This window comes from Phaenicophaeus curvirostris (assembly GCF_032191515.1).
Source record: "Phaenicophaeus curvirostris isolate KB17595 chromosome Z unlocalized genomic scaffold, BPBGC_Pcur_1.0 scaffold_52, whole genome shotgun sequence".
Lineage (NCBI taxonomy): Eukaryota > Metazoa > Chordata > Aves > Cuculiformes > Cuculidae > Phaenicophaeus > Phaenicophaeus curvirostris.
In genome coordinates, this window is record NW_027206665.1 from 52,306 (window position 1) to 76,379 (window position 24,074).

The 24,074-nt window shown below is 47.1% G+C and overlaps 1 protein-coding gene across 1 annotated transcript in view; it reads right to left on the reverse strand.

Moving 5' to 3' along the window:
- Nucleotides 1–911: 911 nt before the first annotated feature.
- LOC138733856 (lens epithelium-derived growth factor-like) overlaps nucleotides 912–24,074 on the reverse strand; it is a 115,354-nt gene continuing 92,191 nt past the window's right edge. Inside the window, exons 7-9 of the mRNA XM_069881358.1 lie at nucleotides 6,089–6,182; nucleotides 4,328–4,403; nucleotides 912–1,254 (exon numbers count right to left, since the gene is read on the reverse strand). Coding sequence (XP_069737459.1) covers nucleotides 1,023–1,254; nucleotides 4,328–4,403; nucleotides 6,089–6,182 — 402 coding nt within the window. The 3' untranslated portion in view covers nucleotides 912–1,022. The remainder of the gene's footprint in view (nucleotides 1,255–4,327; nucleotides 4,404–6,088; nucleotides 6,183–24,074) is intronic.

Below are 24,074 nucleotides of genomic sequence, written 5' to 3' on the forward strand. Positions count from 1 at the left end.
AATCAACTTCTTCCTTGTTCTGTCTTGATAGTATAACTCTGTCCTACTGTTAGGAAATCTAAGTCACTGAAAGACTGGCATCACTTAATTTCCAGATTCAATTTTTCCCATCCTCCCACAATACTACATATCGATTTACAAGAGCCTTTTTATTCTCCACTTAAATGATACTTGGGAGGAAAAGACAGAGAGAGGACACAGAACACAGTGCAAACTAATTGGGAATTTTGTCAGGTTTTGTGCCTCTTCTTAGTTTCAAATACTACCACAACCTATAGACACTATGTATTAAAACATACTCACGGCTCTGATTCCTTTTGCTCCTCTTGCTTACACTTTCTTTCTGCCAGTTCTCTCTCATATTGGCCTTGTAACATGCTTCTTCTATGAGCTCCTTGAAAGTTTCTCCCTCCTCTTTTCCTCTGTTTTTATTTAGGATTTTAGGATGAGAAAAGAGAAGGAGTCTTTAGATTACTGGACGTCAAAACCATTACTAGTTAAACCTACCTGCTCTAAATGTCTACACGTTATTGCTCTAGTCCATGAAACGCCCTACACCCTGATGAGTTAGCATTCTTCTGTAACTAAATCCAAATCTTTTATATGGAGATAGGAAGCTGAATTTTATTAGTGCTTTCTCTCAGATATGCAGAAGAGTAACCCAAACATCAAAACTTCCAAAGTCATTCCCAAATGATCAGCTAGAGACAGCTTCCTATCTCTCAAAAATATATTTCACGGACCCCACAGATTCTCAACACTCAAGAAAAAAAATGCATTCAGGTAAGCATATTAAAAAAAAGTATTAGATTTTTTTTTTCCTTTGTAAATATCTAAAAGTTATTGAAATGATTATTTGACAGAAAGGAATTCTGCAGCTTCTCATTTCCAAGAAATGCATCTATATTAGCCAGACAAAAGGCACCAATGCTTAATAGACAAAATTGAAAACCTAGTATTAGCTTTAAGAAATATTTTCAGTGAACTACTGTTCTTTACAATAAGTAAGTCAATAAAGAGCACTATACTTCATCATCATCGTCTTCTCCTTCACCCTCTTCAGAATCAGATGCTGATGCAGAACCCACTTGGGAAGTATTTCTCCTTTTTGGTTCAGTCTCCCTCTTTGCTTCTCTTCTATCAAATTCCTTCCTCGATTTGTCTTCTTCCTTTTGACTCTCCTCATCTTTTTTCCCTTGTTTTTTTGTCTTTTCTTCCAATCCTTTTTTCTTTGTCTTCTCCTCTTCATGAACACTAAAACACAGTAAATTATTTCAGTTTCGTATTCATTACCTATACCCAGTTTAAAAGAGAACCTAGACCTCAATTCAGAAAGATGTACTTTTCATTCTTTTCTATCAAATACTCCACCCGCACAAAGTTGGCTTGCTCCTAGATCTTTTGTTACATAGGGTTATAGGATAGTTCAGGTAGAAAGGGGCCTCTGGAAGTTTCTTCTCCAACCCATTGCTGGGTGTGGGATGGGGGTGTGTGTGTCAGGCCAAGTTACTCAGGGCTTTCTTCAGTCTGGTCTTGAAAACCTCCAAGGATGGAGACTGGACAACCTCTATGGGCAACCTGCCCTACCGTTTGACTGTCCTCCGGGTGAAAAAGTATTTCCCTATATTCAGTCTTATCCTCCCTTGTTTCAGTTTATGCCCATTGCCTCTTATCCTCCCACCATGCACCGTCATGACGAGCCTGGCTCCTTCTTGTAGGTATTAGAAGGCTGTTATTAGATCTCCCCCAAAGCCTTCTCTTCTCCAGGCTGAACAGACTTAGTTCCCTTAGCCCTTCCTCATAGGACATATGTTCCTCTCACCAGCTTGGTGGTCCTCTACTGAACTCGCTCCAGTTAGTGGGCATCTTTCTTGTACTGGGGGACCCAGGGTTCTAGATGTGGTATAATAAGTGCTGAACAGAGGGGGATAATCACTTTTCTCAATCTACTGCTGTGGTGGGTTGGCCTTGGCTGATGGCCAGATGCCCACCAAGTTGTTCTGTCACTCCCCTTCCTCAGCAGCACAGGGTGAGAAAATAAGATGAAAAACTCATGGGTCGAGATAAAGGTGGTTTAATGAAAGAAAGCAAAGGTCAGCAGGCCATGTCCAGACACTTCCTGGGTAGTAGGGCCTCAGCACACATAGCAGTTACTTCAGAAGACAAATGCCCCTCCTCCCTCCTCCCTCTCCTTTCTCTTCGCTTTTATTGCTGAGCATGATGCCATATGGTATGCAATATCCCTTTGGATATCCAGTTTGGGTCAGCTGTCACGGCTATGTCCCTTCCTAACCTCTTGCCCACCAGCCTTTGAGGAGATGGAGGGGGTGGTGTCGAGACAGCCTTGATGCTGGGTGAGCACTGCTCAGCAGTAGCCAAAACACTTGTGCTATCAACACTGTTCTAGCTACAAATGCAAAGCACTATGAGGGCTGCTATGGGGAAAGTTAACTCCATCCCAGCCAGACCCACTACAACTGTGTATGCTCCTGCCCATACAGCCCATGATACTGTTGGCCTCCTTTGCTGCCAGGGTACGCTGTTGGCTCATGGTCAGCTTTCTGTCTACCAGGATCCCCAGGTCCTTTTCAGCAGAGCTGCTCTGCAGTCAGTCCCCAGCCTGTACCATCGCCAGGGCTTCTTCCTTCCCAGGAGCAGGACTTTGCATTTGTGGTGGCTGGATTTCATGAGATTCTTGTCAACCTGTTCATCCAACCTGTCTAGTTCCCTCTGGATGGCAGCTCTGTCCTCAAGTATGTTGACTTCTATGACAAAGTGACTCGGCTGCTGGATGAGGGAAAGGCTGTGGATGTGGTCTTCCTGGACTTCAGCAAAGCCTTTGACACAGTTTCTCACAGCATTCTGCTTGAGAAACTGTCAGCCTCTGGCCTGGACAGGCGCACGCTCTCCTGGGTGGAAAACTGGTTGGATGGCCGGGCCCAGAGAGGGGTGGTAAATGGTGTGAAATCCAGCTGGAGGCCAGTGACAAGTGGTGTCCCCCAGGGCTCAGTGCTGGGTCCAGCCCTGTTCAATGTCTTCATCAATGACCTGGATGAAGGCATTGAGTGCACCCTTAGCAAGTTTGCGGACGACACTACGCTGGGTGGAAGTGTCGATCTGCTGGAGGGTAGGGAGGCTCTGCAAAGGGATCTGAACAGGCTGGACCACTGGGCTGAGTCCAATGGCATGAGGTTTAACAAGGCCAAATGCCGGGTCCTGCACTTGGGGCACAACAACCCTATGCAGTGCTACAGACTAGGAGAAGTCTGGCTAGAAAGCTGCCTGGAGGAGAGGGACCTGGGGGTGTTGGTTGACAGCTGACTGAATATGAGCCAGCAGTGTGCCCAGGTGGCCAAGAAGGCCAATGGCATCTTGGCTTGGATCAGAAACGGCGTGACCAGCAGGTCCAGGGAGGTTATCCTCCCTCTGTACTCGGCACTGGTGAGACCGCTCCTCGAATACTGTGTTCACTTCTGGGCCCCTCACCACAAGAAGGATGTTGAGGCTCTGGAGCGAGTCCAGAGAAGAGCAACAAAGCTGGTGAAGGGGCTGGAGAACAGGCCTTATGAGGAGCGGCTGAGAGAGCTGGGGTTGTTTAGCCTGGAGAAGAGGAGGCTGAGGGGAGACCTCATTGCTCTCTACAACTACCTGAAAGGAGGTGTTAGAGAGGAGGGTGCTGGCCTCTTCTCCCAAGTGACAGGGGACAGGACAAGAGGGAATGGCCTCAAGCTCCGCCAGGGGAGGTTTAGGCTGGACGTTAGGAAAAAATTCTTTACAGAAAGGGTCATTGGGCACTGGAACAGGCTGCCCAGGGAGGTGGTTGGGTCCCCTTCCCTGGAGGTGTTTAAGGCACGGGTGGACGAGGTGCTGAGGGATATGGTTTAGTGCTTGATTGGAACGGTTGGACTCGATGATCCGGTGGGTCTCTTCCAACCTGGTTATTCTGTGATTCTGTGATTCTGTGACTGACCCCTCCTCCCCCAGTTGGATGCAATCTGCAAACTTGAAGAGAGTGCCCTCTGTCGCCTCCTCCAGGTCACTGATAAAGATGTTAAGCAAGACAGGTCCCAGGATAGACCCTGCAGTATTCCACTTGTTACCAGCCTCTCGGTCGAAAACAACCTATTAACCCCTATCCTCTGAACCCAATCTTCCAACCACTGTTTTACCCATCTCTTTGTCCACCCATCCCAACTGCAACATCCAGCTTATACTGAGTACTACAAGGAAAATGCTGGGCAGGAACTCAGTAATTCATGACAGTTCATCAAATGCAACCACTTGGTTTACAATAAAGACAGACATTTTATATAAAAAGCCAACTCACATGTCGGTCCCTGAATGACAAATTGGTTTCATCAATTTGGGTCTCCCTCTTGGTTTCGGAACCTTTACTTCAGTAGCTAATTACACAAAAAGAACATGTTAGTCTACAGCTACCACCCATTCCTATCTAAAAGGATTGTTTCTCATGTCAACAGATAGAAGCAACAATTGAGTCAAACTTAGTAGGGTAAATATTCTATCTAAAAAAAAAAAAAAAATCAACTGTTGGAACTGTGTATCAAAGTTTAATCGATAAAAATTAAAATCTCAACCAACGCTTTGGTACTTTAAGATAGCAGTCTAAGGGGTTTAAAACATCTGTTCCTGGGACTTTTCCACCCAGTGCAATTCACCATGTTTCAGTGTAAAAGTGAGCTAAATAGTTTATCCTCCTTCTTGATGTTTATACCCTTTGAATTCTGTAAAATGAAAATACTTAGTATGCTGCCACTGTGGACTGAAATTTATGGAACATACTTATCTGCTATCCCCAGTGAACATATTTATGCGAGAGAATGCCGCACAGTATATCACAGAATAGAATCATAGAATGGTTTGGGTTGGAAGGGACGTTAAAGATCATCCAGTTCCACCTCCTGCCACAGGCAGGGTCACCTCCCACTGGATCAGGTTGCTCAAAGCCTCATCCAACCTGGCCTTGAACACCTCCAGGGATGGGGCAGCCATGACTAGCAACACATTTCCCATAGGGTGCCAAACACATCTAGTGGTGCCAAAGTATCTCTTGTAAAGGTCCTTTCCTGCTCTTACAGACAATAGCCTGTGTAAACACAATTCATTTGAATGATCAATATAATCCCACACAAACTAAAATATTTTAAAAGTTCATTTAATAAATATACTGAAAGTGGGTGAAGCGCCAAGGTAATACTTTGTTTCCTCACATCTAGTCTTAAATAGTTTGCTTTGGGAGCTAAGTGTGGTTGTGCTTTCTAAAAGTTATTTGCATAATGCTACCAGATACAGGTGAGTATAAAGTATTAAATTACCTGTTTCCCAGACTAAATGTTCATATAGCATATTTAAGTGCTCCAATAACTTCTCCCATGTCAGTGGTAAAGAAATTTAAAATGTTTCTTTCAAGAATACTTGCAAGCTTGCCATAAAAATTACAATTAAATCATTGGTACTTTCACAAACAAGTACTGCAGAACTATTAGCAAAATCTTGTAAATTACACGCTTCTTCTACTAGCTATATTTTCTTCTCAGTTGTCTGTCGGTCTACAGAGATTGCCTTTAAACGTCTTTTTAGCAAAATCTCTCCAGCTCTTCACTTGTTTTGACTGTCCTCTGAGCTCTACCTATAGACAGTCTCCCTCTCCCCATTTATTTAAAACTTGTTTTGCGGATATTCTATCACAACCTAAGTACCAATTTTATACAACTTTGAGTAATATAAATCTTTGTGAAGCCACAGTGAAACAGAAGTCATATTGCATAGTCTGTAAGTTAGCAGAATCCTACAATGATCCTTATTTCAGAGGACGCAGCATAACCATAAACATTTTAAGGTTCTTTATGTGCTAAATTGCTGAATACCTCAGGTTGCCATGTAGGATCATTTAGATCTCTCTGTGTGTGTACATATATATATATATATGTATATAAATGGAATTTTGCATATTAGTACATATTCTGTAATACTCTGGAGAACTGGGGGCAATAAATCCTCCGGCCATCTCTATTAAGTTATTTTGTATGGGGAAAAATTCATAAAATTCCTTTCTGTTTAAACTTACCTGCTGGTCTTCCTCTTTTAGGGCTTACTTTTTGAGTCACAGCTACTGCAGCTGCTACCACTGCAGCTTCCACAGTTTCAGCTTGTTTTTCAGCCTAATTTAAAAAGAGCAATTCACAAATTAAAATCACAGACCCTCTCCCCATAAAGCAGCTATTTCTTACTTGCTTCCTAAAATATTGCGTAAAATACGTTTCTAAACTGCTAAAAAAAATTAAAGAAACTAGTTTAATAGAGCGAGGATGCATAAAAAGCCCAACAGTTTCTCGATAAAAATTCATAAATTTTTGAGACAAAGCACTCTGTTTCATAAGGGGGAAAGTAAACCTCAAATGATTGTTGCAATGGTCACCCCAAACAACTTGGAGCAATATGCTGCAATCATTCAGGTTTTATAACTCAGTGGAAGAAATCCCACTGCTAAAATCCAGAAGGAGGATGTGAAAAGTTTTCTAGCAAACCAATACATTAGTGCTGGTTGGAGTGAAAGGAAGCTACAAGTTTGAATGTGCGTGCTGCTGACGGCATGGTCCTGCAGTCAACACAAACTTCCTTTTCTTTTCCCAGCACAAAAAGAATATTGGATTCCATCATCTACGCTTCCAATGGCATCGAGTTTGGTATTGGTACCAGTGTCAAAACTACAGTAAAAAACTGTTTGCCTTACTATTCAGGAACGCCTGAATGGAATGCAAATCAGATCCTGAATAACTGCAAGTTCAGAGCTTGGCACGTTGACTTGAGCTCAGTTTGGGCAGGAGGGGGAATGGGGATGGGGACATGGGGACACAGGATGGGGGATGGGACACACAGTCCTCTCAAGGAGAGAAGCTGGCATCACTAACTGCTTCGGTCTACCAAATTCATCTGCTGCTGAACGTGCATCAACACACTTAGATTCTCGTCTTATTCCAGGTCAATGAATTTTAAAATAAGACTTATGTCTAAGATTCTTTCTATAGCTATTAATGTTGCTTTATTATTTTTCTAGAACATCAGGTGAAGAGAGAGAGCTTGAAAATCCAAAGGAATCTCTTTGAAAAGAAATGATGCCACTGGAGTATTTTTTTTAATACAAAATATAAGTTATTAAGCTTTGCATTTGAAATCTATGGATCAAAAGTTTTAAAAATTTTATAAGCATAGCATTTTAACATTCAATTTTAACATTAAATTGCCTTTACTCTTCATTTGAAAAAGTATTTAAATGCTTTGCTGATGGTTTTATCCAGTATTAATAAGCAATGCACATCTCAAAACCCCATTCAGGAAACAGGAGACTAAGTTAGAGCATGTTTTAAACTGACTTCTGTATGTTTGTCCAATTAATACCAGGAAAGCATGTAAATAGTTTTTCAACTCCTTAATTGCTTCATCTGTATAAAACTGACCTGTTAGTGCGTAGTTTTTCAACATGTGTCAGGATGGCTTTTTACTGTGCTTTGTATGAGTTGGAAATGTTGTTTTTATAGCAGTTAATGTTAGAGTTTAATTTTGTTCTTGTAAAACATTGTACCAAGTGATGCTATGTACCAATTTATGCTGCGTGAATTCTCATAGTATGCTTTTGGTATTATAGGTGTCATACTAGGAAGAAATCTGTTGTTTTCACTGAACCTGTCGGTGATGCACATTGGTTAGAAAACAGTCTTGAATGCTTTTTAAAAAAAATAAAGTCTTTAAGAATCAACTTCTTTGTATGAGTCTAATGTTCAAATTGTAGAAATTAAGGCATTCATGAGGGCTATAACTGTTGGAATGTCTAAATCAAAGCGGTTAAGAACTTTACCTTGGCATGAACTTGAGGGGTTTAGACCTTAGGTATTCAAAAAAACCCAAACAAACCCAACTTGTAAAGATTTCTGAAGGCAAGAAAGGAAGGAGACAGAGAGATGCTACACTTGTAAAATTCCTCAGCCCTGTCCCCACTCTCGTGCAATGCTCCCTCCCCCACCCACTCACCCCCTTGCACACTCTCTCTCTCTCTCTGCTCCCCTGGCCCCCCTTCTCTAACTGTGCTGTCTCTGCTCCCTGTGCTCTCTGCCCTCCTCTGCTTGTCTTGGCCTACTGAGCTGACATCACTCGAATAACTACATTAATGTTGGCGACCCACTGTTTGACCTGGCCTTCGGTATGTTGCTATGTAGTTGTTAGGGTTGTAACCTTTGTTAGATGAAGCACAAGGAAGCAGGTGTTATAAAAACACATAGTTGGCAGAAATAGCAGAACTAAATGTATACAAGACTACTCCGGCTGATAGAGACCCCCACCCGAGGAGATGCAATACTGGACCTTATGGTCACCAATAGGAGCGAACTCATCGGTGATATTAGGATTGGAGGCAGCCTGGGCTGCAGTGATCATGCACTGGTGGAGTTCAAGGTCCAGAGGGCTACGGGACAGGTGAGGAGTATAGTCAGGACACTAAATTTCAGGAAAGCAGGCTTCCAGCTCTTCAAGGAGTTACTCAGTAGGATCCCCTGGGACATGGTCCTCCGAGAAGAGGAGGCTGAGGGGTGACCTCATTGCTCTCTACAACTACCTGAAAGGAGGTTGTAGAGAGGAGGGTGCTGGCCTCTTCTCCCAAGTGACAGGGGACAGGACAAGAGGGAATGGCCTCAAGCTCCGCCAGGGGAGGTTTAGGCTGGACATTAGGAAAAAATTCTTCACAGAAAGGGTGATTGGGCACTGGAACAGGCTGCCCAGGGAGGTGGTTGAGTCACCTTCCCTGGAGGTGTTTAAGGCACGGGTGGATGAGGTGCCAAGGGGCATGGTTTAGTGTTTGATAGGAATGGTTGGAATCGATGATCCAGTGGGTCTCTTCCAACCTGGTGATTCTATGATTCTATGATCCAAGACAAGGGAGCAGAACAGAGCTGGAAAATATTCAAGTATGCTTTCCACAAAGCGCAAGAGCGCTCAGTCCTCATATGTAGAAAATCAGGCAGGGAAGGGAAGAGACCGGCGTGGCTGAGTCAAGACCTGCTGGTTAAGCTAAAGAAGAAGAGGGAACTGCACAGACATTGTAAGCAGGGACAGGGAACCTGGGACGTGTATAGGGACGCTGCCTGGATGTGGAGGGAGCAAGTCAGGAAGGCTAAGGCGCAGCTGGAGCTAAACTTGGCAAGGGAAGTGAAGACTAACAAGAAGGGCTTTTACAGGTACATCAATCAAAAGAGGAAGGTCAAAGAGAACGTACCCCCACTGATGGTTGGGAATGGTGATCTCGTATCAACAGACGAGGAGAAGGCTGAGGTACTCAACAAATTTTGCCTCAGTCTTCACCGATAACCACTCTTCTCACCCCTCCTGGGTTATGGGAAAGCAAGAGGGTGTCCAGGGGGTAAACTCCCTCCCACAGTAGTGGAGGATCAGGTTTGTGACCACCTGAGGAACCTGAACATTTATAAGTCTATGGGACCTGATGAGATGCATCCCAGAGTCCTGAGGGAATTGGCTGGTGTGGTTGCCAAGCCACTCTCCATGATATTTGAAAAGTCATGGCAATCAGGAGAATTCCCTGGTGAACAGAAGAAGGGTAACGCTGTGCCCATTTTTAAAAAGGGTAGAAAAGACGACCCTGAGAACTACAGATCTGTCAGCCTCACCTCTGTGCCTGGGAAGATCAGGGAACAGATCCTCCTGGAAGCTATGCTAATGCACATGGAGGACAGGGAGGCGATTAATGGCAGCCAGCACAGCTTCACCAAGGGCAAATCAATCCTGTATGATCAACTCAGTGGCTTTCTGTGATGGGGTAACTGCAGCAGTGGACACGGGTAAACCAATGGATGTGATCTATCTGGACTTCTGTAAAGCCTTTGACATGGTCCCCCACAACATAAAAACATCCGTCACCATAAAAAAACATCCACAACCATAAAAACATCCTCCGTAAAAAAAGAAGAGAGTGATTGTCTTAGGGGATTCTGTAGCGATTAAGGCACAGACCCCATCAATGAGGCAACAAACGAGATCAACTTTATTGAGCGGGTGCAAACCTTATATAGTGCCTCTGTATCCAGTAACAGCTATCCCAGTGAATTTCCACCCGTGAGAATCCTGCAGTACAGCGACAGATTGCAACCCCCTGTTTTCCACAGATGTTCCCCTTATCTTCATGTTTTCTGCCTAGTGCATTCCTTTCCTATTAACCCACGGGTCTTAATAAAGATTCCAAGGTCTCAACAAGCTAGCAAGTATGAGAATATCAGCCGTTTGTTCCGTGCTTGCTGCTAATATTGCAGGTATACCAAGGCATCGGCCACTCGCCCCAGCATACACACAATACTGGAATCATTATGCCCAAAGGATCCCCTTCTAAAAGGAACAGAGGGACCTATCTGCAGATCGGACCTGCTCCACAGGGAGGTCTGCTGCTTATCCGGGGCATCAGTGAAGGACGTAACTAGAAAACTTCCTTCCTTGGTGAAAGAGACAGATTATTACCCTCTGGTAGTATTTTAAATCGGTAATGATGACACGCATCATTGACACACATGAAAGCCATTAAGAAAGACTTCAAGTCTCTGCGTAGAACGATGGAGGGCTCTGGGGCACAAGTAGTGTTTAGCTCCATTCCAACGCTAAAGAATGACAAGCAATAGGTCAAAAAAAAATCACTTGATTAATACATGGCTCCGAGCCTGGTGTGAGGAGAGAGGCTTTGGGTTCTTTGATCATGGGGTGGCCAATGCACCCCCAGGCTTCCTTGCTAGGGATGGGGCGCGCTTGTCTCCTAGAGGTACTAAAGCCCTTACGAGTGGGGGCAAGTACATCTGGTGACGGTAAGGATGAAACTGGCACTGAGGAGACTACGATGTCGTTGCCATCATGGAAACGTGGTGGGGCGACTCGTATAACTGGAGTACAGCTATGGTGGTGTATAAAGTCTTCAGGTGGGACAGGAAGGCCAGGAGAGGAGGCAGGGTAGCTCTCTATGTTAGAGAGTGCTTTGATACCCTTGAGCTCGATTATGGTGATGATGGGATTGAGTGCCTGTGGGTTAAAATCAGAGGAGCCCAAAAGAAGGTAGATATTGTGATGGGAGTCCGTTATAGACCACCCAGCCAAGAAGAAGCAGGTGACGAGCTCTTCTATAAACAACTGGGAGTAGTCTCCAGATCACTACCTCTTGTCCTCGTGGGAGACTTCAATCTTCCGGATATCTGCTGGAAGTACAATACAGCAGAAAGGAAGCAGTGTAGGAGGTTCCTGGAGTGCGTGGAAGACAACTTCCTCGCACAACTGGTGAGTGAACCGACAAGGGAAGGCGCCCTCCTGGACCTGCTGTTTGTGAACAGAGAAGGCCTTGCGGGGGATGTGACGGTTGGAGGACGCCTGGGACAAAGCGATCATGATATGATAGGTTTTTCTGTTCTAGGTGAGATGAAGAGGGGGATTAGCAGAACAGTCACATTAAACTTCCAGAGGGCAGACTTGGGACTGTTTAGAAGGCTGGTTGACAAAGTCCCATGGGAGACAGTCCTTAAGGGCAAGGGAGCCCACGAGGACTGGGTGCTCTTCAAAAAGGAAATCCTAGCAGCACAGGAGCAAGCCGTCCCCATGTTCCGGAAAAGGAGCCAGCGGGGGAAAAACCAGCTTGGTTGAGTAGGGAGACCTTGAGAGACATCAAAAAGAAGAGGAATGTCTATGAGCTTTGGAAGAAGGGACAGGCATCTTGGGTGGACTGCAGGGAGGAAGTGAGATCGTACAGAGAAAAAATCAGGAGGGCTAAGGCTCAACTAGAAATCAGATTGGCCAAGTCTGTGAAAGATAACAAAAAATCCTTCTATAAATATATAAATAATAAAAGGAGGACTAGGGAGACCATACAGTCCCTATTGGACGCAGAAGGAACAACAGTGAGAGGGGATGAGAACAAGGCTGAGGTACTTAATGCCTTCTTTGCCTCAGTCTTTAACTGTAAGGAAAGTTGTTCCGTCTGTGTACAAACCCAGGAGCTAGAGGAGCAAAATGAGGCTCCCATGATCCAAGAGGAGGTGGTTAGAGACTTGCTTGCCCAGCTAGACACCCACAAGTCTATGCGGCCAGATGGGATCCACCCAAGAGTATTGAAGGAGCTGGCGGATGTGCTGGCCAAACCCCTTTCCATCATCTTCCAGCAGTCCCGGTTGACTGGGGAAGTTCACTTGACTGGAGGCTGGCTGATGTTGTGCCCATCTACAAGAAGGGTCGCAGGGAGGACCCAGGAAACTACAGGCCTGTCAGTCTGACCTCAGTGCCGGGGAAAGTCATGGAACAGATGATCTTGAGTGCTAACATGAAGCACATGAACGGGTGACCAGGCCCCGGCAACACGGGTTCACAAAAGGCAGGTCTTGCCAAACTAACCTGATCACCTTCCATGACAAAGTGACTCCCCTACTGGATGAGGGAAAGGCTGTGGATGTGGTCTTCTTGGACTTCAGCAAAGCCTTTGACACAGTTTCTCACAGCATTCTGCTTAGGAAACTGTCAGCCTCTGGCCTGGACAGGCGCACACTCTCCTGGGTGGAAAACTGGTTGGATGGCCGGGCCCAGAGAGGGGTGGTAAATGGAGTTAACTCCAGCTGGAGGCCAGTGACAAGTGGGGTTCCCCAGGGCTCAGTGCTGGGTCCAGCCCTGTTCAATGTCTTTATCAATGACCTGGATGAAGACATTGAGTGCACCCTTAGCGAGTTTGCGGATGACGCTAAACTGGGTGGAAGTGTCGATCTGCTGGAGGGTAGGGAGGCTCTGCAAAGGGATCTGAACAGGCTGGACCGCTGGGCTGAGTCCAATGGCATGAGGTTTAACAAGGCCAAATGCCGGGTCCTGCACTTGGGGCACAACAACCCTATGCAGTGCTACAGACTAGGAGAAATCTGGCTAGAAAGCTGCCTGGAGGAGAGGGACCTGGGGGTGTTGGTTGACAGCCGACTGAACATGAGCCAGCAGTGTGCCCAGGTGGCCAAGAAGGCCAATGGCATCTTGGCTTGTATCAGAAACGGCGTGACCAGCAGGCCTAGGGAGGTCATCCTCCCCCCGTACTCAGCACTGGTGAGACCGCTCCTCAAATACTGTGTTCACTTCTGGGACCCTCACCACAAGCAGGATGTTGAGGCTCTGGAGCGAGTCCAGAGAAGAGCGACAAAGCTGGTGAAGGGGCTGGAGAAAAAGTCTTACGAGGAGCGGCTGAGGGAACGGGGGTTGTGTAGAGAACAAGAGAAGAGGAGGCTGAGGGGAGACCTTATTGCTCTCTACAACTACCTGAAAGGAGGTTGTGGAGAGGAGGAAGCTGGCCTCTTCTCCCAAGTGACAGGGTTCAGGACACGAAGGAATGGCCTCAAGCTCCACCAGGGGAGATTCAGGCTGGAACAGGCTTTCCAGGGAGGTGATTGAATCACTTTCCCTGGAGGTGTTTAAAAGATGAGTGGATGAGGTGCTGAGGGGCATGATTTTGTGATTGATAGGAATGGTTGGACTAGATGATCCAGTGGGTCTTTTCCAACCTAGTGATTATTTGTTTGTGATTTTGTGTGTGTATCCTCCTCTCTAAATTGGAGAGATATAGATTTGATGGGTGGACGGTACGGTGGATAAGAAACTGGTTGAATGGTCACATTCAAAGAGTAGTGGTCAATGGTTGAAACTCCAGATGGAGGTCCGTGACAAGCAGTGTCCCTCGGGGTCCATACTGGGGCTAGTGCTGTTTAATATCTTCATCAATGATATTGACAGCAAGATCGAGTGTACCCTCAGCGAGTTTGCAGATGACACCAAGCTGCGTGGTGTAGTTGCCACATCGGAAGGATGGGATGTCATCCAGAGGGTCCTGGCCAGGCGTGAGAAGTGGGCCTGTGAGAACCTCATGAGGTTCAACAAGGCCAAGTGTAGGTCCTATACCCGGGTCGGGGCAATCCCCAATTTCAGTACAGGATAGAGGATGACGTGGTTGAGAGCTGCCCTGCAGAGAAGGACTTGGGGGTGCTGGTTGATGAGAAGCTTGACATGAGCTGGCAATGTGCGCTCGCAGCCCAGAAGGCCAACCGTATCCTGGGCCGCATACAAAAGAAGTGTGGCCAGCAGGTCGAGGGAGGGGATTCTGCCCCTCTATCCCTCTCTTGTGAGACCTCATTTGGAGTACTGTGTCCAGTTCTGGAATCCTCAACTTAAGAAGGATACAGAACTGTTGGAAGGGATCCAGAGGAGGGCTACAAAGATGATCCGAGGGCTGGAGCACCTTCCCTATGAGGACAGGCTGAGAGAGTTGGGCTTGTTCAGCCTGGAGAAGAGAAGGCTCCGAGGAGATCTTATAGATGCCTTCCAGTACCTGAAGGGGGCCAACGAGAAAGCTGGGGAGGGGCTATTCATAAAGGCTTGTGGTGATAGGATGAGAGGGAATGGGTATAAACTGGAGAGGGACAGATTTAGACTAGACATTAGGAAGAATTTCTTCACCATGAGAGTGGTGAGGCACTGGCAGAGTTTGCCCAGGGAAGTTGTGGATGCCCCATCCCTGGAGTTGTTCAAGGCCAGGTTGGATGGAGCCTTGGGTAACCTGATCTAGTGGGATGTCCCTGCCCATGGCAGGGGGCTTGGAACTAGATGATCTTTAACGTCCCTTCCAACCCTAACTATTCTATGATTCTATGATTCTATTTGCCTGGCGACTCTCTACACCAATCAATGCGCAACAGTTCAGAGAAGTCCAACAATAACTAAAGATGAAGCAATCTGGAAGGTGCTCTCTACCCTTATAAAACACATCCACCTCAACTCGAAGTGGGGGCAGCATGACTCTGCCTTTGGGGATGCCTGGGACCATGCTCATGCATGGCCAGAACAGACACACTCAGCACCCTACTCCTCCCCGCTTCTGACAACTGCTGCTCCTGTCAGCAAGGAAAGGGGAACTAGAGATAGTCACTTTTCCTGTAACTCTGTAGTGTTCTTTGCATTAATAATCACTCTTTCATAGGGACAATAAATATCCAAACTCCTTCACGTGCAACCAATTATTGCACAGTAATCAATGCATGTGTTTAGTCTGTCCAGACCTGAACAATGACATTACTAAAACCGCTGTCAGAAGTGGGATCTGAAGGAAGCTTTGGGCTGTGAAAAGAGGACTGTGGGGCTGTAGTGCATCCATCCAACAAATGTCCACAACACGGAGACCACCTACAGCTGCCAAATGTGTTTGCCCGAGTGTAATCTTGCAGATCGTGAAGGTGGACACGTGGGGGTAAGAGTCTGGCAGGAAGCATGTTTAGTACTCCTACTTGAGGTAGGTAGGACATTTTCAAATATGTTCTGACGTAAGAGCAAGGGGACCTAAAAAGTGGCTCCTGAACCTCCATTGCCTGGGTGGGATGAGGAATGGGTGCCTTTGGCTCAATGCCCGGCTTGGATGAATCCTCTAGTGGCTTGGGAACTGAAACCCAAGCAGCTGGTGGGTGCCTTGCTGCTGGCTGGGGTCAACCCACCACATAACTACAAGGAATGGATGAAAAATGTACCACAATGATGTGGGGGTGTGCCTTTGCATGCTGGCCTCTTTTACAGAATCACAGAATCACAGAATAACCAGGTTGGAAGAGACCCACTGGATCATCGAGTCGAACCATTCCTATCAAACACTAAACCATGCCCCTTAGCACCTCGTCCACCCATGCCTTAAACACCTCCAGGGAAGGGGACCCAACCACCTCCCTGGGCAGCCTGTTCCAGTGCCCAATCACCCTTTCTGTGAAGAATTTTTTCCTAATGTCCAGCCTAAACCTCCCCTGGCGGAGCTTGAGGCCATTCCCTCTCGTCCTGTCCCCTGTCACTTGGGAGAAGAGGCCAGCACCCTCCTCTCCACAACCTCCTTTCAGGTAGTTGTAGAGAGCAATGAGGTCTCCCCTCAGCCTCCTCTTCTCCAGGCTAAACAACCCCAGCTCTCTCAGCCGCTCCTCATAAGGCCTGTTCTCCAGTCCCTTCACCAGCTTTGTTGCTCTTCTCTGGACTCGTTCCAGAGCCTCAACATCCTTCTTGTGGTGTGGGGCCCAGAAGTGAACACAGTAGTCAAGGAGCTGTCTCACCAGTGCCGAGTACAGAGGGAGGATAACCTCCCTGGACCTTCTGGTCACGCCGTTTCTGATACAAGCCAAGATGCCATTGGCCTTCTTGGCCACCTGGGCACACTGCTGGCTCATGTTCAGTCGGCTGTCAACCAACACCCCCAGGTCCCTCTCCTCCAGGCAGCTTTCTAGCCAGACTTCTCCTAGTCTGTAGCACTGCATAGGGTTGTTGTGCCCCAAGTGCAGGACCCGGCATTTGGCCTTGTTAAACCTCATCCCATTGGACTCAGCCCAGCGGTCCAGCCTTTTCAGATCCCTTTGCAGAGCCTCCCTACCCTCCAGCAGATTGACACTTCCACCCAGTTTAGCGTCATCCGCAAACTCGCTAAGGGTGCACTCAATGTCTTCATCCAGGTCATTGATAAAGACATTGAACAGGGCTGGACCCAGCACTGAGCCCTGGGGAACCCCACTTGTCACTGGCCTCCAGCTGGAGTTAACTCCATTTACCACCCCTCTCTGGGCCCGACCATCCAACCAGTTTTCCACCCAGGAGAGTGTGCGCCTGTCCAGGCCAGAGGCTGACAGTTTCCTAAGCAGAATGCTGTGAGAAACTGTGTCAAAGGCTTTACTGAAGTCCAAGAAGACCACATCCACAGCCTTTCCCTCATCCAGTAGGGGAGTCACTTTGTCATGGAAGGTGATCAGGTTAGTTTGGCAAGACCTGCCTTTTGTGAACCCATGTTGACTGGACCTGATCACCCGGTTCTCTTGCATGTGCTTCATGATAGCACTCAAGATCACCTGCTCCATGATTTTCCCTGGCACTGAGGTCAGACTGACAGGCCTGTAGTTTCCTGGGTCCTCCCTGCGACCCTTCTTGTAGATGGGCACAACATCAGCCAGCCTCCAGTCCAGTGGGACTTCCCCAGTCAGCCAGGACCCCTGGAAGATGATGGAAAGGGGTTTGGCCAGCACATCCGACAGCTCCTTCAATACCCTTGGATGAATCCCATCCGGCCCCATAGACTTGTGGATGTCTAGTCGGGCTAGCAAGGCTCTGACCACCTCCTCTTGGATCATGGGAGCCTCATTTTGCTCCTCTAGCTCCTGGGTTTGTACACAGATGGAACAACTTTCCTTACTGTTAAAGACTGAGGCAAAGAAGGCATTAAGTACCTCAGCCTTGTTCTCATCCCCTCTCACTGTTGTTCCTTCTGCGTCCAATAGGGACTGTATGGTCTCCCTAGTCCTCCTTTTATTATTTATATATTTATAGAAGGATTTTTTGTTATCTTTCACAGACTTGGCCAATCTGATTTCTAGTTGAGCCTTAGCCCTCCTGATTTTTTCTCTGTACGATCTCACTTCCTCCCTGCAGTCCACCCAAGATGCCTGTCCCCTCTTCCAGAGCCCATAAACATTTCTCTTCTTCTTGATATCACTCAAGATCTCTCTGTTCAACAAAGCTGTTTTTCTCCCCTGCCGGCTCTTTTTCTGGAACATGGGGATGGCTTTCTCCTGAGCTGCTAGGATTTCCTTTTTGTAGAGCTCCCAGCCCTCGTGGGCTCCCTTGCCCTTAAGTACTGTCCTCATGGGCTCCCTTGCCCTTAAGTACTGTACTGTTTGTCTCTGTATATTCTTCTTTGCGGCTCCTTTGACCAGATACCCTTAAAGGAACAGACACGCTCCTTCCACATATCCCTATAGACACACCTTTGGTACCTCAACTAACTGGTCTCTCAGGGGGAGAGTCAGTAGTAGGACTGCTATTGGCATCGCCTCAATCAGTGCTAGTGGCAACCCAAACGGTACACTGACAGTAATATCGAACCAAAAGGAATTTTTCTCAGTCCCATAATACAGTCTTGTCAAAGAGCTTGAAAGTCAAGGGGTGGTTACTTGAACCCATTGTCCCAGATGTGTCTCCTCCCAGCTTCTTGTATACCCCCAGCCTACTCACTCGTGGGGCGGTGTAAGTGTGGACGTCAGGTATCCACCAAAGCCACTCTATCACTCCCCTCCTCAGCTGGAAATGGGAGAGAAAAGATGACAAAATGCTTGGGGGTCGAGATAAGGACAGGGAGAGATCACTCAGCCATTATCATCACAGGCAAAACAGGCTCAACTTGGGGATATTAATTTAATTTATTGCCTGTCAAATCAGAGTAGGATAATGAGGAATAAAACCTAACTTTTAAAATGCCTTCCCCACACCCTTCTCATCTTCCCGGGCTCAACTTCACTCCCAGTTTTTGCTACCTCCTTACCGCAAGCAGTAAGTGTTCAAGGCCAGGTTGGATGAGGCCTTGGACAGCCTGATCTGGTGGGAGATGTCTGCCCATGGCAGGGGAGTTGGAACTGGATGATCTTTAAAGTCCCTTCCAACTCAAACTATTCTATGATTCTGTGATTTCTTCACAAACTGGGGGACCCTTGTGGATCGCCCACAAGGTTACAAGTCCTGCCAGCAAACCTGCTCCAGTGTGGGCTCCTCTCTCTCCATGGTTTCATAGGACCTGCCTGGAGCCTGCTCCAGCGCGGACTCTCCATGGGATCATAGCCTCCTTCGGGCATGCCCACCTGCTCTGGCGTAGGGTCCTCCACGGGCTGCAGGTGGATAGCTGCTCCACCGTTAACCTCCATGACCTGCAGGGGGACAACCGGCCTCACCATGGTTTTTACCACGGGCTGCAGGGCAATCTCTGCTCAGGTGCCTGGAGCACCTCTTCCCCTTCCTTCTTCACTGACCTTGGTGTCTGCAGGGTCCTCAATCGTCTGCTGCTGATGTTGTGCTGGTGGGTTTTGGATTCTCTTTTTCCCTTCTTAAATATGCTGTCACTGAGGCGCTACCACCATCAGTAATTGGCATGGCCTTGGCCAGTGGCGGGTCCATCTTGGAGTTGGCTGGCATCAGCTCTATCAGACAATCTATTGGGAATCTTCTAGCAGCTTCTCACAGAAGCCACCCCTGTAGCCCCCCTACCACGCAACCCCAATACAGTAGGAAGTAGAAAAGGCCTTGATGCTGTGTAAGTGCTGCTCAGCAGTAACTAAAACATCCCTGTATTATCGAGACTGTTTTCAGCACAAATCCAAAACGTAGCCCCGTACAAGCTACTATGAAGAAATGTCCCAGCTAAATTCAGTACAGTTAAGAATCTGTTTCTGGCTTTTCTGGAAAAAGCAATGTTAACTGACTATTTTGGAATATCACACAGGGATGTGCCCTAACGCAGTCTGATCATGGGTGGCAAGGTGCATGGGAGAATATGGGCAGGTAGCTAGAGCGGTTTTCAGCTCCGATGGTCTGGGACTTCACTTCTAAACAAGTGTGGAATCCTGATGAAGCAACAGAACACTTGAAAAAAGGATGCCCTGGCTATTCCAGAGAGACACAACTTCTCACACTATGCTGGGGCCTGGCCTATGCCTAACCGAGCCGCTGTTCAGCACCCTCAAGGGGGCGAGAGGGTCTCTGAGGGTCTCTGGATCTGAAGACATACAAATGGACATTGTGGCTAAACCAGAGACTCAACCCTCAAATATATCAGTCACCTGGTAGTCGAGAATAAACAATGGAAATGGAAGTCACCTCAGTTAGTAAGGGAGGAAGAAGCTTCTCCTAAGAGGGAGCAGGAGAGGGAGAATCAGAAAGACAGTGTGTTCTGCAGCAGAGCAGTTGCAAGAACAGGAGGGGAAAGAGACTGAAATCATAAACGAGACAGAAACCACCCCGTACCTATCCCTGAGTGAGCTGCGAGATATGCAGAAAGATTTTGGCTGTCATCCAGGCAAGCAAATTATCTCCTGTTTGCTCCAATGCTGGGATATTGGAGCCAACAGTCAGGAATTAGAGGGCAAGGAAGCCCAGCAGCTGGGATCCTTCACTAGGGACTGGGATATCGACAAAGGGATCAGAAGAGGGGCAACAATCCACAGCCTCTGGAGGCAGCTCCTGACGAGCGTGAAGGCAAGGTAGCCTCTCAAGGAAGACCTTGTAAACTACTGAGGCAAGTGGGCCACCACCAAGGGAAGTATGCAATATCTGAGGGAATAAGCAGCGGTGGAGGTGATCTACAGCAACCTAGACAATGACCAGGGATCCAAAGACCCAGATGAAGTCCAGCGCATGTGATCCACGTGGCAGAAGTTTGAACAGAGTGCACCAATGTCATATGCCAATACCCTGGTGTTAATGGAATGGACAGACATCGAGGCACCAACTGTGGCTAGACTGGCCTGCCTTTCTCTTCTCAGAGGAAAGGGTACTGTGGGCACACACCTCATGCCACCCTGTGGTTCTATCTGCGTGACCCCAGGGAGGACATGAGGAAGTGGGACGAACCTAGAAGATCAGGTAAGTGACTTGCGAGGAAAAACAGTGGCCAAAAAAGGGTCCATCCAGGAAGATTACTGCTCTGGTTACTGTTGAGCAATTCCCCAGGCAGAGCAGAAGGGATGATCCTTTTTCTGATCCTAATGAAGGGACTTCTGGTTTGCAGTTACAGGAGTAAGATAATGGATACTCTGACCAGGAACAGAAGGGCCCTGCCTCTGGCCAGGTGGAAGAAAGGGACAATTGTGTTTATTGGCCTATATGGATTCAAGATTCAATGGCGTGGCACATTGGAACCACAGGAGTATAAGGCTCTGGTGGACACCTGTGCACAGCATACCCTAATGCCATCAGGGTACAAGGGAGCAGAACCCATCTGGATTTCAGGAGTGACGGAGACATCCCAACAGTTGTCTGTATTGGAGGCTGGGGTGAGCCTAACAGGGGACAAGTGGCAGAAGCGTGTGGACCTGGCCTGGCATGGGTTGAATGGCTCTAAGCAGGTGTATGCCCCCAGCCTCAGTGGCAAGGCCGGAAGTGCTGGAGAGCATGTCTGAACTTGTCTAGGGAGGAGGGACATGCCTGAGCCTGTTACCTGTCCTCCCCACCTGACGAGGTAAGGGATGGGGACAGAGAGTTCAAAAAACCCCTCGAAAGCCTGCAACTCTCTATGCAACGCTCTGTAATTTCATCTCTGTTTGTCTGTTTGTCTTGTCTCTCTCTGTTTGTCTGTTGTCTCTGTTTGTCTGTTCTCTCTCTCTCTCTGCAACTCTCTCTGCAACTCTCTCTCTCTGTCTGCTTGTCCCTCTCTGCTTGTCTTGTCTCGTGTTTGTGTGTTGTGTGTGGACGCCCACCATCTTCTGGACCCACTGGACAAAGAAACACATGCTGCTACATGTGGAGCTCCTAAGGTGGTGACTACCTCTCATCTCTTGCAACTATTTGCTTCTTGTAACTCTTTTATCCTTTCCTAGCTTTTCTCCTTTTCTGCCTTTCTCCTTTTCTCTTTGCAATGCGTGCGGCTGCAGTGGGCAGTAGTGGGCAGTTTTGATTTGATTTCAGGTTTGACTCCAGGAAACATTAGGGCTCTCAGTGCTGTTTGGGGCTCAGTTAAGCAGATTGTTACGGTGTTGTGAAACGTTGCCACTGATGGGCTGTTTCGGTCACTTTTGCGGGTGCGGCTTTTCCTGTCTGTGCTCTGTTCCGTGCAGGTTGTTTGATCGTTTGAATCCAGTGTAATCGTTTGAATCCAGTGTTTTAAGGGCATGCATCTTATTTAGTAAAAGATATAGTGTACACCTCTACCTCTGAGTGATTTTAAATTACCCGGGCGCTGTGCTGGGAAAAAAGAACTCACTCTCTTTTCAAGTGGGCTGTGATAAGAAGTATCCTATTGTGATGGGTCTGGAGTCTCCGTGCATCCTTGGCATAGACTACCTCAGGAGTGGGTACTTCAGAGACCCAAAATGGTACCAGTGGGCCTTTGGTGTAGCTGCCATGGGTACAGAGAAGATTAAACCGGTGTCTACTTTGCCCAGCCTCTTGGAGGATCCCTCCATCGTGGGCTTGCTGTGGATCGAGGAACAGCAGGTGTCGACTGTTACCATGATGGCGCACCGGCAGCAATATCGCACCAACCGAGGCTCCCTGGTTCCCATCCATGAGGGCTTTTTGCCATTGACTGGAGAACCAAGGAGTGATCAGCAAGACTCACTCACCCTTTAGTAGTCCCATATGGCCAGTGCAAACGTCTGTTGGAGGGTGGAGGCCAACAGTGGACTACAGCAGTCTGAACAAAGTCATGCTGCCGTTGAGTGCTGCCGTATCGAACACGCTAGAACTCCAATATGAACTGGAGTCAAAAGCAGCCAAGTGGTATGCCTCAACTGATATTGCCAATGTGTTTTTCTTGATCCCTTTGGCAGCAGAGTGCAGGCCACAGTTTGCTTTTATGTGGCGGAGGAGTGTCCAGTACACCTGGAAATGACTGCCCCAGGGGTGGAAGCACAGCCCCACCATTTGCCATGGACTGATCCAGACTGCGCTGGAACAGGGCGCAGCCCCTCAACACCTGCAATACATCGATGACATCATCGTGTGGCGCAACACAGCAGTGGAAATGTTTGTGTTTCCTTCTGAAAGATGGCTTTGCCATAAAAGAACGCAAGGTCAAAGGACCTGCACAGGAGATTCAGTTTTTAGGAATAAAATGGCAAGATGGGCATCATCATATCCCAATGGATGTGATCAATAAAATAACAGCTATGCCCCCACCAAATAATAATAAAAAAAAAGCCCTCAAGCTTTCCCAGGCATTGTGGGCTTCTGGGGAATGCACATGCCAGGTTACAGTTAGATTGTGATCTCTCTCTATTGAGTGGCCTGAAAGAACAACCTGCTACACCCTGCCCAAAACAGAGATACTAGCAGCATATGAAGGGAGTTCGAGTCCATGTTTCACAGTACCCATGTACCAAAGGGAAGTGCCCCTGAAGAACAAGTCAGCAACCATCAAGTGGACCAAGATGCTCAGATCACCACAATCGACAAAGACCTGGACTGGGAACATAAAGGGGAACTATTTGTAGCTCGATGGGCTCATGAAACATCAGGACATATGCGATGAGATGTCACCTATAGCTGGCCAAGAGATGAGGGGTGGACTTGTCTACAAATTCTATTATACAAATAACAAAGGGCTGAAATTTGTGCATTAGTGAAAAAGCTAAACAGCAAAAAAACATTGAGGCATGGAAGATGACATTTAAACCACCAATTTGGAGATGCGTGGCAAGTAGACTACACCAGACCTTTGTGCAGGACTACTAAGGGGCATTGATAGGTCCTAGCCATGGTAGAAATGACTACAGGCTGGCTTGCGACTTACCCAGTGACACGTGTCACTGCTAAAAGCACGGTAGTGTTGAAAAACAAATTTTTGTGGAGGCATGGTACACCTGAAAGAACTGAGTCTGACAATGGCTGTCATTTAAAAAATGAAATTATAAAGTTGGGAACATGGAATTGACTGGATATACCGTATTCCCTATTAACCCCAGGCCTCGGGAAATGTAGAATGGCTTAATGGACTCCTGAAAAAAATGCTACAAGCCCAGAGAAAAGGGGATATGAGAAACTGGGATGTTCATTTGCCAGAAGCCACTTGGCTTGTAAATACTGGAGAGGCATCATCCCAACCAGGCCCGGGCCAGGCTAGACATGTTTTACCTCTCTGACTCTCCCCTTTTAGACTGAAGGCTTGAGAAATAGCTGATTGAGATGGTTATATTTACTGATTAAGAGACACAACTTTAAAAACTAGTAATACCTTAGTTGGCTAACAAACTCACCACTATTATTAGCAATATTAGTACACAATTAGATCACTGCAAGTAATATTGGGTTACGATTCTATTGCTTATTAGTAGTATCATTATTGATACACAGTTGCATTAGTATAAAGAAAACTTATAAAACACACACATAAGTGATATTAAGTTGCAATTTTATTGCCTTTTCTCCTTCACTTAGTAGTAAGGCACAAGTCTATCCCTCCATACAAGCTTATTCCTTCTTATTCATCCTCCCACACCAAGTCTTCT